Source organism: Taudactylus pleione, unplaced genomic scaffold, assembly GCF_031769625.1.
Source record: "Taudactylus pleione unplaced genomic scaffold, aTauple2 ptg000330l, whole genome shotgun sequence".
Classification (NCBI taxonomy): domain Eukaryota; kingdom Metazoa; phylum Chordata; class Amphibia; order Anura; family Myobatrachidae; genus Taudactylus; species Taudactylus pleione.
The window spans coordinates 3,666,325-3,683,913 of NW_028284731.1; the positions used below are offsets into that span (position 1 = coordinate 3,666,325).

At 42.5% G+C, this 17,589-nt stretch overlaps 1 protein-coding gene across 4 annotated transcripts in view; it reads left to right on the plus strand.

Moving 5' to 3' along the window:
* The window catches only part of NF2 (NF2, moesin-ezrin-radixin like (MERLIN) tumor suppressor), a 116,783-nt gene that overhangs the window by 32,115 nt on the left and 67,079 nt on the right, over positions 1-17,589 (plus strand). For all 4 annotated transcript variants that reach the window (XM_088443531.1, XM_088443529.1, XM_088443532.1 and 1 more), the window contains 2 exons: positions 2,066-2,140; positions 12,596-12,709. In XM_088443531.1, the coding sequence (XP_088299657.1) occupies positions 2,066-2,140; positions 12,596-12,709 (189 nt within the window). The remainder of the gene's footprint in view (positions 1-2,065; positions 2,141-12,595; positions 12,710-17,589) is intronic.

Consider the following 17,589-nt stretch of genomic DNA (forward strand, 5'->3'; position numbering starts at 1 on the left):
TTCCATAATTGGGAAGCTTTCTTCCTAAGCCACCAGGATGTGAACTTGGACGAATGGTCTCTTCACCCAAAAGTGCTCCAGATGTTGGTGATTTGCTGGGGGTGTCCGGACATCGACTTGATAGCCTTTTGTCCCAACAACAAGCTTTCTCTGTACTGCTCCTGCACCAGGTATCCGAGAGCCTTTCTGGTAGATCCCCTACCCGTCAAATAGACCCTACCATTCCTCTACGTCTGTCCTTCGATCTCTCTGATCCCCGCGGGTCCTCTGCAAATTGTAGTTGGAGGGTGGCACGACAATTCTTGTCTCTTCAGATTGGCCACATCAAGTTTGGTATGCCGACCTTCTTGCTCTGTCCGTAGACAGCCCGTGGCGTCTCCATCTCTAGCTGGACGTCCTGTCTCGGGGTCTTTGTCTGCACTTGTACCCCTGCCATCTCGCCTTGATGGGGTTGCTCTTGAGACATCCATCCAGTGGGAAAAATGTATCACTGAGTCTGGCAGACCTACTATGATTGGCGTGTGGTCCTCCACCTTAACCCTTGGGTTTTCTGTTTCTTGGATCCTGTCCTTTTTGCAGGCAGTTTTGGATTTGAACCTTCGGCTTTCTTCTTTTAAGGTTCAGGTGTCTCCACTCTGTTCTCTTTCAAAAGAAAATTGCCTCTTTACTGGATGTTCAGACTTTTCTACAAGGTGTGCTTCACCTTCAACAATGTTCGTTCCTCCGTTGGCCATGTGGGATTTGGCTTTGGTGTTGACTGCCCTTAAGGCTTCTTCCCCTTGATCCTTTTTAAACAGTGGACCTCTGTTGACCTACCCTGAAAACTGTCTTCTTACTCGCCATTGCCTCGGCCTGGCAAGTCTCTGATTTGAGTGCATTATCCCATTGATCTCCCTTCCTTATCTCTCACCCGGATCGGGAGGTTCTCAGAACGCGCTTTGGCTATCTTCCAAAGCTCGTTCCCCGTTTCCATATTAATCAGTTAATTGTGGTATCCTCCTTTTCCATTCCTGACTCTTCTCTGGAGGTGGCCTCCCTGGACGTGGTTTGGGCTTTCCGTGTTTATGTAATTAGGACGCAAGCTATTTGAAAATCTGATTACCTATTTGTTTTTTATTACTTCAACAAACTGGGCTGGCCGGCCTCCAAGCTTTGACCCGGTGGCTTCACTTCACTATCTGACATGCCTATCTTTTGGCGGACCAACCGGCACAGGTCGGTGGGGACTTTGTGGACGGCTAGGCATGGCGCATCTGCTGAGCATCTTTGCAGGGCAGCCAAGTGGTGTTCCGCCCACACTTTTATCAAATTCATTTGCTTGACACCTTTGCCTCCCTCAGATGCAGGGTTTAGGCGTAGTGTATTGAGCACAGCACAGGAGCGTCCCCTCCCTTAGATGGACTGCTCTGGGAAGTCCCATTGTTCCCAGTCTCCCCCATGGCTGTAAGAGAAGGTTTTTTTCTGTCCTTACCTGTTAAATCCATTTCTCTGAAGACCGTGGGGAACACCCTGAAGCCCCTGGCTGGCGGGGTTTTTTCTTCTGGTCTTTTCCGGCTCTTTTCTCTTTAGCTGACCATGTGCTTGAGGTATGTGTGCCAGTCTTCCTTCTCCTTCTCCCTCTCCTTGGGCTTGTTAACTTAACTGGCTCTCTGGTTGAGGGTGTAGGATATAGGGGAGAGGAAGCCTTTGCTGCTGGGTAAAAAAGATTAACTAGTTGGTGCACAAGCTCCCCAGCTCCACTCTATACCCATGGTTCTCAGTGTCCCCCATGGACAAAAATTCCCTTTATGCATATAATATCTCAAACCTTCAGAATGTATTATACATTTCTGATGAAGCTTTGAAATGTGTAGCTAATTTTAGATTGTTAGAGAATTTATTTTCTTCTTTTTACTTTATCTGAATACTTAAAATATAGAGATGGGTGCAAATGACAGATAAACGTTGGTATTGTAATGTAATTATTTTATTGTTTAATACAAGACCCGAAGCTCTGAGAACTCATGTACATGTGGATGGAAAGTAAAACCGATCCCTTTTACACCTTACTTTACTCTTTTTCCAGTTTACCATCAAACCACTTGATAAGAAGATTGATATCTTCAAATTTAATTCCTCCAAGCTGAGAGTCAACAAGCTGGTAGGTTCCTTGTTAAATACTTTATTTGCGACTGTTAAAATATTTCCTCATGATTAGAAATCACCATAACTATAATTTTCACCAAAACATTGTATTTGTATGTTAATTGTCACTTTGGTAGTTACTGATGAAGCATTGCAATAGGGTAAAATAGTCTGCATGACTCTTAAAATCGCTAGGAAATCTTATTGAGTATTTGAATCCCACTTAGACATATACAAAGGAATAATCAAGGCACAAATAGGGGGCTGAATGACTATTAAAAGCGGATACTGGTACTACTTAATCTTAAACAGTAATATAGACTTACTATAATATGTATAATCTAAAAAGACTAATAAATCATGAATTATGTATGTAATCTGAATAGCTATAACACAATATTTCTTAATATTCGTTCACAAGAGTATCTGTAAAACAATAGAACCCTTAAAGTACATTTGTAGGATCCTAAAACTGATATTCATTTTAGTTTGTTGGCATTCAGCTCTAGCAATGCTTGGTATATGAGGTTTTTCTATTTTACGCATGTGAGATATGGCAAACTGGGAGTGGGTATGAGTGGATCAAATAATATATCATATTGTTCATAGTTGTAGCCTTTAATGGAATATAACATTATGTATGGTTGACCTAGTATTATTAGTCTTTTACACAGATCCTGATTTAACGATATTGCTGTCAGATCGTCCTGTTCCCTCCTGGTGTGCTGGATGATCGATATCGATCATCCAGCACACCAAGTTACCAACGACTATAACGACCCGCGATCGTTGGGTCCCTAGTAACCTACTCGATATCGAGCAAGTTGACCTGCACGCAAGGGTGATGGACAATATCGCTATCGTCCATACGTGACGCGCGTCGCAGGTTGTTGGATGGTTGGGAGAGGCCAAAAACTTAACGATATGAACGATATCGTTATCGTTCAAATCGATCAGTTTTATCGTACCGTGTGTATGCAGCTTTAGAGTTAGCAGAGCATCAGTTAGTTGTAGCTAATTATAGCCTCCTACAGGGCTCCCAAATCGGTAGTGTTAAATCAGAACATGCTTTCTAAGGCTTCTCCACTAATGTAATGGCAGCAGATGGAGGAAACCTCAATAAGCTTTTTATGCAATCTTGCTGTAAAACCAGTGTGGTGAACAGTTGTATTAGGTATGGTTCTGTCCTGTAGTATTATCCAATGTGTTTCTTCCTGAATTAATTTACATTGACAGGACTTTATTATACTCTTTCAGGCAAGCTAATTATACATCCAGTCTTTGTCATGTTATTTAGCTATTCATAAGTATGTTGTTTTATCTATAAATGTTTATATAATTCCATAAGCACAAATAAATTCTTCATAGCTTTATTTATAAATAACTGATCTCTTACGCATCACTCTTCATTGTGAGGACCCTGACATGACCCATTACATACAGTGACATAAAACAAAACCCTACCCAAATAAGCTTACAGTCTAATGGGTCATTCCAATTAGGTATGAGTTTGTTTCATGAAACTAGCAAAACAACGCACATATGCACACTCCAGAGAAATGTGAGATCCAATTAAAAATGCCTCTTCATGGTAATCTCCGCAAGTGTGTACAATTTTTCTACAAAATGCTACCTGGGAGAAGTGCATGAAAAAGTGGGGAAACCATCCTGGACCCCAAAAAAGAGACAGCGTCATTAGCAGAATCACGTAGAAGGCTGTTAGTGGGAATAAGGAAAGTACTGGTGGTTTTTAAACTGTGAAAATGGCTGATTTGTGCATTTTTGTAAAAAAAACAAAAAAAACTTTTTCGTTTGATTTCAAATAAATGAAACAAAAATTGAAGGGATCAATCCAATTTGGTAAGAGTTGGCTTGAGCGTGGCTCCAATTACACTCACATTTTTTTTTCAGAGGAAAACTGTGTGGTTGTTTTTTGTGCCCCTTGGACAGCCCCCTCCCAATGACTAATTGGACATTTAGAAGTTTTCAATTAGCTTAATTGGACCAATAATTACATGTAATTTTTTGAATGTTTAAAAAAAAAAAAAAAAAAAAGGCCTCAAATAACCCCCAAATCAAGTTTTTTGATGTTTATGCACCACAAATGTAATTTAGTATATTTTTTTTTAATGAAAAATTGCTTTTATCATATTTTGATTAAAACATTTTTTTAAAAAGTTGCCACAAATTAACACACTTTTTCTACTTTTAATTTCTGCTGTTTTCATTTAATTTGCTTGATTAAACGAAAAGTTGGCTTTTTCTAATTTTTTTACATTATTTTTTTTTTTAAATGCACAGATCAGCCATTTGATACTACCTGTATTTAAAAACCTCCAGTATTTTCCTTATGCCCACTAACAGCCTTCTATATGATTCTGCTTACTTTTATGGGGTCCAGGATAGTTTCCCCACTTTTTCATGCCCTTCTCCAAAGTCACATTCTATAGAAAACTAGCTGAAGTACCCAGCGTTGCCCAGGTTTAAATCTTCAAGTTAAGTTAGGCATCCCTGACCAATTGTCACCCTTCTGTGAAGTTTTCATCCAAATCCATCCAATGGCAGGCCTAGAAGAGGCTCCCCGGGTCAAACTTCTGCCCAGCGTACACAAACGGAAGGTCCAACCGGGACCTAACCCCCTAGTATGCCTTCTGGGATCCAATGTTACCACTCTGTGAAGTGTCCGCCCAAATCTATCCAGTGGAAGGCTCAGAACAGGCTCCCCAGGTCATAGTTCTGCCCAGCATACACCAACGGGATGTCCGAACGGGATCCTAATCCCCTACAACCTGGCCAGGATTCAACTAGTTGGTTTCATAACTGGGCAGACAAACAAATTTTATATATAAGACTGACATGTAATTATTGGCCCAGTTTAACCTAATTGATAACTTTAAATTCCCCAGCTAGTCATTGGGATGGGGAGTTCTGAATCAAGTCCTGACATTTTTACCTTTTAAAATAAAGATTTTCCCTACCATTTCACACCCTCGGGGGCTGTGCCCAAAAAACCCATGAATTTTATGCAGAAAATCAATGCTAGTTTGGAATAGGACTAAGTGTCACTCGCAGTGCGAGTTCCCTGTTCGAACAGCTCGCAGGACCTGACTCGCCTAATTGGTTTGACCCCTAAGGGTTGCATTGGACGAATGACGCAGGGCCATATAATTCTATTGGTCAAATTCTGCTCCTCTAAATGTTTGTATAAAATAAGTTGTGCGAATCTTGCCGCATATGACACTTGTAAGAGACTATACCAGTTTTATGGACCTCGCCGATTATTCTCAGAGAGACAACACATGTCTATTCTAATCAATTGCTCATACAGTCTCTAAGGCAGGTATCACACTTTTGTCTTGGACGGACTGTGGTCTTTTTACTGTTGCTCCTCACAGCTGTAAATGGTTGTTGGGCGACACTATTTTCTTAAATCCATTCACTTTTAATTAAATGAAAATGTCAATCACTGAATATTTTGAGCTTAACTCAGCAGTCAGTTTCTCACTTGTTGGTTTTTGTTTTTTTTTTAATGGGAGGTTCATAAAGGCACTATCAGCCCACAATAAACGATTACAACAGCCCGCAACATAAACCTTCCTCCCATTGTGACTTACAAGCACATATTGACTCCCTAAAAGGTCAGTTAAAAACAGTTTAATTTCGCAGAACAGCTCATATCCAAAAACTCCACCAGCGCTTTTACAATAAGGGAGATGAAGTGGACTCTCATCCTAGCGGCCAAACTTAATAAAAAAAACACACAACAGATTTTCTTCTTTCTCCACTAGGGGCACAGAGATCTCTCTGGGTAGAGCCTGGAGAGAAGAGTCTGGGTACCAAATAGTTACTAATTTTTCCCAGCAGCCCCCAGGCTCCCCCACCACCGGCCAGCCAGTTTGTTTGGTGCCGAGCAGGAGCGGGCACCATTTTGTGGGGGCTGCTTTTATGTAGCCCCCTTTTACTTTTAAACTGTTTCAATTTATTTTATTTTTCCTTTGCAGAGCTGGCAGCGAAGGGCGTCTTATAGGACGCTGTCACTGCCACTCCTACAACCCAAACGCCAGTGGTGGCAGCACTGGCGACTGGGTCGGTGACTTCTGCCGGGGGACAACACACCACCACTCCTGGAGTCCGCAGGGGACAGGTAAGAGCAGCTCCCTCCCGAGACTCCCGGCGACAGTTGTGTAGGTGTGCAGGCTACCGGTGGTGTTGGTAGTGTAGGCTCCAGGTGTTTCCGCTCCATAAACTAGACCACCAAGGCACGGGGGAACAGGACACCGCTTACTGCTGTGATGACCATGTCCCTGGGGTCCACACCAGAGGGGGAGACAGGCTCTTCCTGTTAGCCCCTCCCCCCACCCCTGGGCACGCGCTCTCAGCAGACAGCCTGTTCCAGGGTGTTTTTTCTTCCTCCTCCTCCTCCCCCCCCCCCCCCCCCCCCCCCACAATTACAAGGGAGCCCCCCAGGAACAGCTATTCGGTGTCAATACATATAAAACAATATGGAGCAAAATATATCACACATAACTGTTAAAGAATATGCAGCTCAATTTAATGTAAACCTGCACCCTTAATAGGCGCAATGGGAAAATGCAGTATAGAATAAGGGAAGGATTTCAGGTAGCAATTTGCCGACCACCAGGAGCATAGCGATCTATCCAAGCAGCTGCCTCACATGGGGTAGTGAAGAATCTGGACACCATCTGCCACAATACCGGAACTTGTATGGGAAAAGCATAGCATATAAAATATTTACGTCCTGGAGTCTGCTCTTAATAGGGAGGACTTTGGCTCTATAGTGAAGTCTGGGAAGGCAGGAATCTTCACTCCATTTCTATCTAGAGGACTTCTAGTACGTCCTAGACGCAGCACCGCATCCCTGTCCTTTTATAGTGCAAAAATTTGTCAATAAAGGAACGAGGAGGAACACCAGGAGGTAAAAGGCGAGTTGGAGCACGGTGTGCCCTTTCCACAGCAAACTGTAAGGAGAAAGGGTCTCTGCCGTAGGATTCAATTAGCTAGGACTCCCCCCTCAGGCAACCCAACAAACAGGACATTATTGTAAAGCAGCCGGCCTTCCACATCCAGTAATTTGGATTGCATAGTGGCCACTTGTTAACTTAAAGATTAAACTTTATCTTTTAGGGATCGATTTGAGTCCTCCAAAGTAGAAATGCAAGTTTCCACTTCGCCCACTCTTACATCCTGCCGCAGCAGTGACAAATCACATTGCACTTTTTCAATTTTATCTGAGACGCTTCTTAATTCCTGTTATCACCTCCAAGACTTTTTGCAAAGTAACTGCAGATGGAGCCGGCGTCATCTGAACTCCGTGGACTGTGAAGCAGGAGATTCACCCTGTAGTGGGGGCTGTGGGGCCTATGATGTGAAAGTGCAGGCAGACTTTTCTAATTTAGCTGCTGCTGCAGCAGCAGCAGCATGGACGGATTTCCCCATAATGTCAGAAGGCAAGTCCCTGAGAATATCTAGCAGAATGGATGATAGCTGCTTGCTAAGCACAGGCGACAGCAGACCACTAAAATCTGTCACCTGCGATCCTGGCAGCAGAAGACATGCATACAGGCAGAGTGGACTGCTGAAATTAAGATGGCCACCCCGCCAGTCTAGCCGTGCCCAATATGTATCCTTGGCCACATTAGGGAGAGATATGGTGTATGCCGAGGGGAATAGGCAGGGCACAGACACTCGGGTACTCCACCGCTGATCTGGTCCAGCAGTCAAGGAGCAGCAGCCGCGTTGAGGCCAGAGCTCCAATGCGGGCACAGAGTCACAGCTTAGGCTGCAGCAGATCCCGGCACAAGACTTCCCCCAAAGCACTCAGCAGGTACTCCGGGGGTTAAGGCAGCAAGGGCGACCACTGGACACCTTAGTCTGAGACCTCACCAGACTCATGGCTGTGGCCACGCCACCCACATAGACATTATCTTGTTGATATCTAACACAGGGTGAAGTATCCCTAATACAGCTAACATTATCCCACTCCTCAGTAATAACACCCAGGTCAGATTCCTTTTTCCATTTAGGGGAATGAGTGCATCCCTCAAAAAATGATTGAAGATCGCTGTAAGACATGAAGTCAAAATTCTAGTGCCTTACCATAAAATCATGGATTTTACTGTGGAAGGGGAAACCAGAAAGGAGGTTGTACCTAACTTGGCATGCACAGCATGACAAAGCTGCAGATATCTGTAAAAGTGCAAGGGAGATTAAATCCCAATTGTTCAAACGATTTAAGATCACCATCATAGAAAATCTGACCCAGGGCAGAGATCCTACAAATCAGCAAAAGCAAGCCCATTCTCATGGCAAGAGCCATTGGACCATAGCAGGGCATAGGGATCCTCACTGTACCAGTCGCAGATTATGCATAAAGCAAGACACACAGCAAGCAACACCTGTAGAATGCTGCCCCATGACTTAAACCTGTAAAGGAGTTAGTGGGGACCCAGTCTGCTCAGTGAGGAAAACGAGAAAGTCTAGTAACCCCATCATCTAGCCCACCAAATGTTCCAATTGAGAGGCCATATAGTAGAGACTAAGGCAGGGTAATACCAAACCAATGGCTAATTTGGACATGCACAAAGTGCGTAAACCTTAAAATATTACAATAAATAGCTGAAAAGAATATATTGAGTATACATAAAGGAAGTGTTACAATACATATAAATATTTGAGCTGGGTGAGCATCTTAAAAAGATTAACACGGCCGATGACCGACAAAGGAAGATCGTCCAAGTGTAAGTCCCGGATTTGATGTGCGAGGTGATGACCAACAATCTGGGACACACAATCTGAGGAGATCTCGTGCTGGTGCTTCGGCGTTCCCTGTTTTAGACCATATTATTTGGCGACCATGCTCACCCAGTGTGTCTTAAGGAACTGTCCTATATCAGAGAGAGACTGGTCTGCGAATTTGGGCCAGTATGTTTGGGATTTGCCCCACGCTACTTTCTCCTGTGACTTCCATGATGCAGGCATCTGGAATCCGTCCTCAAACATCTGATTATTCAGCATTCTTTAGCAATATGGGACTTTGTCATTCAAAGTTTTGGCATAGCTCTCTTTCTAAGTCCACTCGTGTCACTTTTTAACCACTCAGATTTTTCTTTGAGCCACTACTTAATGTCTTTCGGGCCCAAGCTTGGAGATGGAATTAGATTTCTAAATGAAATGACTAGTAGGTACCTCTTCGGAACTACAAGACATTTCCTATCCCTTTAACAATACCTTCAAATGAGACCTTTGCATAGTGTCATTAGACTGCATACAACACACACATCTCTACCAAGGGCCTATTGTCTATACTATACTCAGAACTTCAATCCTCGCTCTCAGATAGCATGCACTCTAATGAATGTATAAGGGTGGTGGACCTTGGAGATGGTCTCTAGATGGGGACAAATGGGGGCAGATCCAGGCTTGTGCTGTCTGCAGCTCCATTTGGGTATGTATCATGGAAAACTTTACAGGTGGCGCTATGTACCAACTTGTCTCAATAAAATGAATCTATATATGCCTAATTGCTGCTGTAGGGGTTGTACATGGAAGGACTCTTTCCTTCCCATATGGTGGCACTGCCCCAAGCTCTGCCCTTTCTGGACAGACATCAGGAACCTGATGACAGCCCACACATGCCAAATCGCAGCTGACAGGAGGAATTTTTTTGCTCGTTTCAAATCCTTAACTAGACATTTTGGTGGCCTGGGGCAGAAAGAACATTGAAGCCCCCCTCTCTCACACACACTATTTTTCAAGGGACATATAAGACGCTTGCCTGAATAGAGGCATGGCCTAATGGGGAGGGGCCATGACAAATCTGATTTGTCCTGTACGATGATGAAGGGGTACCGATACCTTTTGTACCACTGTTATCCAGGTGTCACTGCCAAATACACTGAATCCAGTGGCTGCAGTGATGATATACGATAATTATACAGTATAACTCACCATCTCTAGATGTAGGAGAGCATTGGTGAAGCTGCACCTGCAGCAGGATTTGTTAATCTGAACAGCCATGCACAAGCCTGGAGCTGGCAGTGTAGATCACTGACTGAAGTTATAGAAAGAGTTGTTCTTGTAGTGTATATGCAGCAAATAACAGCTTAGGGGAGATCTGTATATGTACCCTGCCCTGGCAGCTGAACTTGCCGGCTAAGTTATTTGAGGTGTGCTGGCAACACCTGAATCGGCAATCTGTGGCTGTGTTCAGGGCTACCTTGAGAAATTATGGGGCAGATAACTTCTCACATGGCAGCCGGTTTGAGTTCCGGGTATGACAGTGTTTTGAAATGTGTGGTAAATAAAAGAGGATGTGACTGAGGGTACTTGGAGAGGTGACCAGACGGAGGGGGAGTCAGCCAGGGAGGAGACGGGGGCTGCCAGGAGTTGCTGTAGATAAAAAAAGAGGGAGCTACAAGTGAGAATGATTATAAACAGTAAATTGACCGGCCTGTGGCACATGTCGCACCATCCTAGTTACGGCCCTGGCAAGCGACTCTTCTCAGGATTTGGCATGTTAATAAAATGTAAGTTACGTCTAGTATTGTAAACTAGTCCTTAACTTTCTGTATAAAGTGGGTCCCCTGGACTTTGTATTTCCCCATCTGCAACTTTAGTCCTCCATTTTCTCTGCCTCCCTCTCCCCTATTTTCCATCATGCAGAGTGCCAGTCCGCCACTCCTGCTCTTTCTCTTCTTTCAGTAAAAATTTTAAACACTGTAACAACTTGTTAGGCCTGCAATTTGTGTCTCCTGTTCTTAGTGTTCGGGAATTCCTGTGTGTACCTGCTTCCTAATGTTTTACTTGTATTGCTGGTCTATTTACTTATGTCTGCTGCATAAATATTGTCTTTTTAAGAAAATCGAAATGTAATTGATACTACATTTTTGAAGATTTTTAAAAAAAATGATCGTAGTTCAAATTGAATGTTGAGACCATTAGGTGGCAGAGTTTTCAAATGATAAATCCATTTTGTCTCTAGTAAAATGTTGGACACATAGGGCCTCATGCTAAGGGGGGTATCCTATTACCTGTGGTCATTTTCCTCATTAAAAAAAGGGGGCTTTTATCAAGCGAAACAAAACCCCCATTAAGTGCCGGCATCGAGGATAATTGGATAGCCCGTCGGCGGTAATTTGCCGCTGCGGTTAATAGGATACCGCCCTAAGTTGGAATTTGAACTGTGCATGCCCACAAAAAAATACAGGACATATATATGGGGTGGCGGTTTAACATAGGCCGGGCACAGTAAGTGTGTATCCTTATAAACTGCAGGTGTGTGAGGGCAGGTGCAAATACACACTGATGATGACTTACCCCTGAAGCTGATGGGTGCTTTCTACATTTATCGTGCATATATTATGATTTTGTTTGTATATTTCCCAAACAAATTTTTAGCTACTTTAATTCATATGCAATATTATAGCTGTTGTACTACAGTGGGTTTTTTTATGTAAAGGAGACAAAATAGTGACACTTTTTTTGTTAACAAAACAATTGTTAAAAAAACTTTTCTTGTCCTTATGACAGCAGTGTGTATGGGAGTATATAAGCCTGACGTAAATCTGACACATGTTAATGCAGAGCTAGATTTATCTTGTATGTAAATAGACAATTTTTACATGCAGCTTTTTTGGGCACATATGTGACCACTTCAGCATCCAACCCCTTAAGGTGTATAAACACAGTCAGATGAACGATCTGACCAACTATTTGAACGATTTGAACTACAAACAATTTTTGACTGCATTAAAATGAATGGAATCGTCCAAATCTGACTGCAAACACATCAGATGTCACATATCGTTATCTGACAAGCGGGAACGCGCATCGTCAAACATGTCGTAATATGTCAGATTTTCCTTCAGACATGAATGATTTTTTAAATCATTATCGTTCAGACCTGAAGAAAAATCTGACCGTGTGTATGCACCATTAGAAACCCCGCTAGCTCCCTTCAGTTTTTCTGCTCGTCAATGTGGTGGGTACACACTATAGCGATATATATCTGCAGATTGGGTGATCTGTCGATGATGGTCGTTCATACACACTGAACGACCATCGTCTGCAGGCTGCAGCGGGTCTGACCTTTGGCATAGGAGACCCTATATCTGTATAGGATCATTCTAAGACACTGCATTCATTTCTGCGGCCATGCACCACAATATCAAGCCAAAATAAAAATGAGTATACTTATATTTTCACTGGTATGCTTAAGAAGAAAGTCATCCACTCTGCTTATGAAGATGCAGAACAACCCTGTCAAGAATATAGAAGCATATTTGTACCTAACTTGGGTTTGCAAGTCCTTTCAAATTACAGTAAGTTCAACTGGGCACTCCTTGGTCCTAGTAGGTAGTACTGTACAAGGAGAAGGCACAGTATTTTCTTTTAAACTAGATCTATGTTCTCGCTGCATGATATATGTTATAATGTAGATCTTTGTTTCCAGATTCTACAGCTCTGTATAGGGAACCATGACTTGTTCATGCGCAGAAGAAAAGCAGACTCCCTTGAGGTGCAGCAAATGAAAGCACAGGCACGGGAAGAGAAGGCTAGAAAGCAGGTGAATCATGAGTTGTTGCTGTCACCTCCAGATACTATAGGTAATGTGAGATTGTAAACTCTAGCAAGCAAGGCACTGAAGTTCTATAAAACTAGCAGTATTACCTGGTCTGTGTCGCTGTTACTAAAGTATGGCTTACAATGATGGTTGAGGGTGTCTCTGGTGGGTATACTCTTGTTATACTGATAATTTCCCCTTGACCCTGTTGTTAAGAAAAAGCTTGGGTGCAGCATGAGCCCAAATGACTTCCTTAGCTTGTCTCCTGATAGGCTGTAAAAGCATATATAATAATTTTCAAGCATCACCTATTTGTAACATAGCCAGCATAACATATTAGTGCTATGGAAAAGCAGGTGGTTCAACGGAGAACCCTGATGCAGTTTATAACCAGGGCAGTGCTTGCAAGAGTTTATAGATATAATGAAACTGAAGCCAGTGTTACTAAACTTTTTAAATTGATCAATTATTTACATGTGAGACAAATTTAATATAATTTACTGTTTTTTTTTCCCCTCTAAAAGTGAAATATTGAAGTTTATCTGGGATTATAGGCGTTGACAATGCTGTACAGTACGGAAACAATTGGCAGGGGGGAATGCGGTCAGAATGCCGACTGCTGGGATTTTGGCAGTCAGAATGCCGACGCCGGCATCCCGACCACCAGAATCCCGAAGGTAAGTACTGGGATTAGGGGGAGTGTAAGGGGCTAGGGTTAGGCACTAGGGGGAGAATTGGGCTTTGGCTGCGTGGGGTGAGGGGGGGTGTTGGAATTAGGCTGTGGGGAGAGAGGTTTAGGCACTAGGGGGAGGATAGGTTTAGGCACTGGGGAGGGTTAGGTTAGGTTAGGATACTTACCTGGGGGCGTCGGCATTCTAACCTAGTCAGGATACCGGCGCCGGGATTCCGAGCGCTGGCATTCCGTACCAAACCCGTGGCAGGGTACTTCTTAGTCTAGTCTAATGGTGTTGGTCTGCTATCAGTTTTCTACGTTTTATTAACCTGTAAAAATCTGGATTCTTTTATTAATTGTTTTAATTGATGGATACAAGGTGTAAATTTCTCTGGATGATGGTGAAATCAGTCAGCCATTGCATTGTGAAGCTGAATTGTAATAACATCTTATCATGTGAACATTGATGATATTTTTTTATTTCAACTACTTTATTGAAGGGCTGAGCAGTTATCCAAGCTGCCGTATACGTAAAAGTATATCATATTAACTAATGTGTAGATGTGAATAGATATATCAAATTTATGTTTCCTCTGTCTAATTCAAGACCGCATACACATTGGGATTATTCCACCTCCAGAGTGAGGGCACACACCTGAAGGGTATATTGGACTACACCTTCACTCCTTCCTGTGTATTCTTTCTTGTCCTTTCATTCTTGAGTCAAACAAAAAAATAACCATGTCTAGGATGTGGGGCTTACCCGTGGCTGTGACGCTGCCAGGAAAAGCTATGGATTGTTAGGCTCTTTTCCTGCATTAAGCACATGTACCTACATCAGTAATGGGGGAAGGTGGTGGGGCCAGCCTTGTTTTTAGAGCATGGCCTTTTCTTTGAACTGCATCCTCCGATAATTACAGATGTGTCCCCATTCACCTATACCTTTTTTTGCACCATATGGACTGAGATGTCTGGTGCGATTCCTGTGGTGCATACTCTACTTAGTTTTGCTATTTTTTCTTTTCACTTCCTGCTGTCCCTTCGCCAACATTCCTGTGTGACTATATCATACAGCCCATTAAGAACCCTTGCAATCTGGCTGGACATTATGCAATAGGTAGCACCTATCCTTGTGTATCAATGCCGATTTCCCTATAAATTGTAAGTTTCCGAGCATGGGCCTTCATGCCTCTGTCTGTTATTACTCAGTTTTGTTCTTTTACTGTTCCCAGTTGTAAAGTGCAATGAAATATGCTGCGCTATATAAGAAAGTGTTAATAAATAAAATTTGGCGCAGTTTGAGGATAGGTGTATGTGGACACATTTGTACTGCTGTAAACTTACCACTTTTAAGGCTGGTGCATTATGGTTCATAGCATCAGTGCAGAGCACACTGGGAGCATTTTAGAATGGCTAAAAGAAAATTCTATGGCAAGGGGTTTCCTGCAACTTTGGGAATAATACTCAGTCAGCTATTGTCGAAATCTTCTGAGATGAACTTCACTTGAACGATCTGTAGCTTGAACTTTGATAGAAAAACTGTCCTAATCAAGAACCTTGTAAGCCCCAGGCAAAGTTTAGTGCATTATTTTATTTACATTTTTCAGCTTAGTCTTGTTTTATTAATTGATTGTAGGTCTGTGGCTAAAGACTGGACTTCACTTGACACAGTTGAGGCGTCTGTTATGTTGGTAACCTTGAATATGCCTTCTGTGACAAGGAGCTGTCTGAAGGATTTTCAGGGAATATTTGTAGTTCTACTGTGCAGCTTCAGTCTTAATAAATGCTTGGCTGTAAGTACTGTCAAAGTTCAAATTTCAACTCTAGGAACACTTCCGCATGGAAAGCTGGTCAGTTATGGGTATGTGTTAATAAAATAAGGTCTTTCTCCTACTTGTAGCACCATGGGAGACTGTCGAAGACATTCTCAGAATCACCATTTGAGCCTGTACAAGACATTTTTTTTTAAGTATCTTACAATGAATGTTATATCACTGGTTCCTGTTATATCCTCATCGTCATTAGTCATTCCGGGCAGAGAAGCCATTTCTAATTTTTGCCTAAAGTAGTCTTTCAATCCCATATGAACCAGGATATTGTTCTCACCTCATTATATACTGAACCAAACACCCAAAAGAAAAAAATTATTACATTGTTTCTACTTGGTTACAGCTCCTAAAGGGCCCTACACACTAGACGATATCTTTAACGATTTGGCCGATTCCCACCTACCCAGTGATCCACTGCCTGGGATGACTAGCTAGCTTTGGCCGGGAGTCCCGGAGAAAGGGTTCCCCTGGCTGTGGCATTACCCTCTCCACTAAATATTGTCCCCTGTATTTCCAAAACCAGGACCGGCTAACTGAGCACAGTGCTGGTTCTGCTAAATACAGGGGACTCCTATGTCTTTTGTCTCCCGTACTTAGACGACCAGGACTGGCTCTGAAAATTCTGGGGCTGCTTTTTGGGGAGGACCCAACATAATTTTTTTATTTATTTAACACTTTACAAGCTTTTACACAGATGCATGCACAGATCTCACTGATCTGTATATGCTTCTGTGTCTCATAGTACAGCCCCCTATTTAAATTTAGCAGAAATCTTTAAGATGGTTGTTAGGTGTTTTGGCTGGCAATCTAATGATTTGGAAATCGTTAACGACGAACTATATACTGTATTGTTTGGTCATTGGTAAAATTGCGAAGTGTGTATGCACTATAAGAGTGTTTACATAGAACAAAACTATTAAGAAAAAGCAATTCTTTGTTTTAATGGCAAAAATAAAGGTGAAGCAGCCTCAAAAGCATCATTTGCAGAATGCATTATATCCTGCATTGAGGAAGTATACAGAGTCAAGAAAGCAGCTGTGCCAGAAAGTATAAAGTATCACATCCTACTAGAGCTATGACTGTATCTTGTACAGAGATCCAATCTGTGTCTGCATCCTCCTGATCTTGTTGTATCTAGTGCAGAGCTAACATCTTCTATCACCTTCTATTGTTCTTGTTGTATCTGGCACAGACACCCCATCTGCATGCACATCCTACTGATCGTGCAGAAACACAATCTGCATCCATTGTAGAACCCTGCAAATCTGCAGTATTGTCCTCTGTACACACATTCTAATTTGGAAGAAAAGTGCTTTGTGCTGCTATAAAAAAATAATATAGAATATAAGCTTAGTACTAAGCTTTAGTTGAGGTACATAAGGGGCCTATCCTAAGCAAAGTTCTGTTTTGGCATCACCATATTGTGTATGCTGCCATGGAAGTGGAAGAGAAAATTAGAGATGACCTGCTAATCTGATTTCCTTGACTCCTCTATGGTAGTATGCTGCCCTCCATAACTTCAATTACTGCTAATAGAAAATATCTTACAATTTATCGAGAACCAGAAGACATATGGAAGTAGGGAGATGTGGTCCTATAAAACCTTCTACTCTATTCCTCTTCCAGACTGAGGAAAGGAAAGACCATTGTGTATGCTGCCATGGAGATGCCAGAGACCAGGTTAGGGGTTGGTAATCTCCAGTTTCTATAGGTTAGAAGGTTGTACCCAGCGTTATACCTTGGGTAAGTGTTGATGTATGTGGGTGTAATCAGGTGATGATTATTGTGTGAAAAGAAAATATGTGGATCAGGATAAGTGTAAAAGCCAAATTTATTGCCAACTAGCAGTTGCCCGCAACTTCGTTCATGATGAAGTTGCTTCTGCCAACGCTTTTTATTTTCAATTTTATTTGAGGTGTTCTAGTCGTATTGCTTTGCATAGGGGCACTGTCGTGGGAGTGGCCCATGTGACCAGCAGCGGTATACAGACTTTTGGGAGCATCACCTTCATCCACCACTCACTCCAATGTCACTGTGTGTTTTGTGTACAGACTGCTATATAACCTATACTATTCAAGTGAATGTGGGCCTAAAGCACCTCTCCTCCAACCCCATATTGGCCATGCGCTTGGTACCACACCTAACTCTTGCATTGATGATGCCAACTGCTCAACTTTAACATTTTAGGGATCGAGATGAAACAAATTGCAGGTTATTTCTAGGAGTTTCCATTACAAAATGATGCCGTTTTCATGAAAATCAGTTTACCGTATATACTCGAGTATAAGCCGACTTTTTCAGCACATTTTTTGTGCTGAAAAAGTACCTCCTCGGCTTATACTCGAGTGAAGTGTAGCTGCTGCTGCTCCCACTGCGGGAGC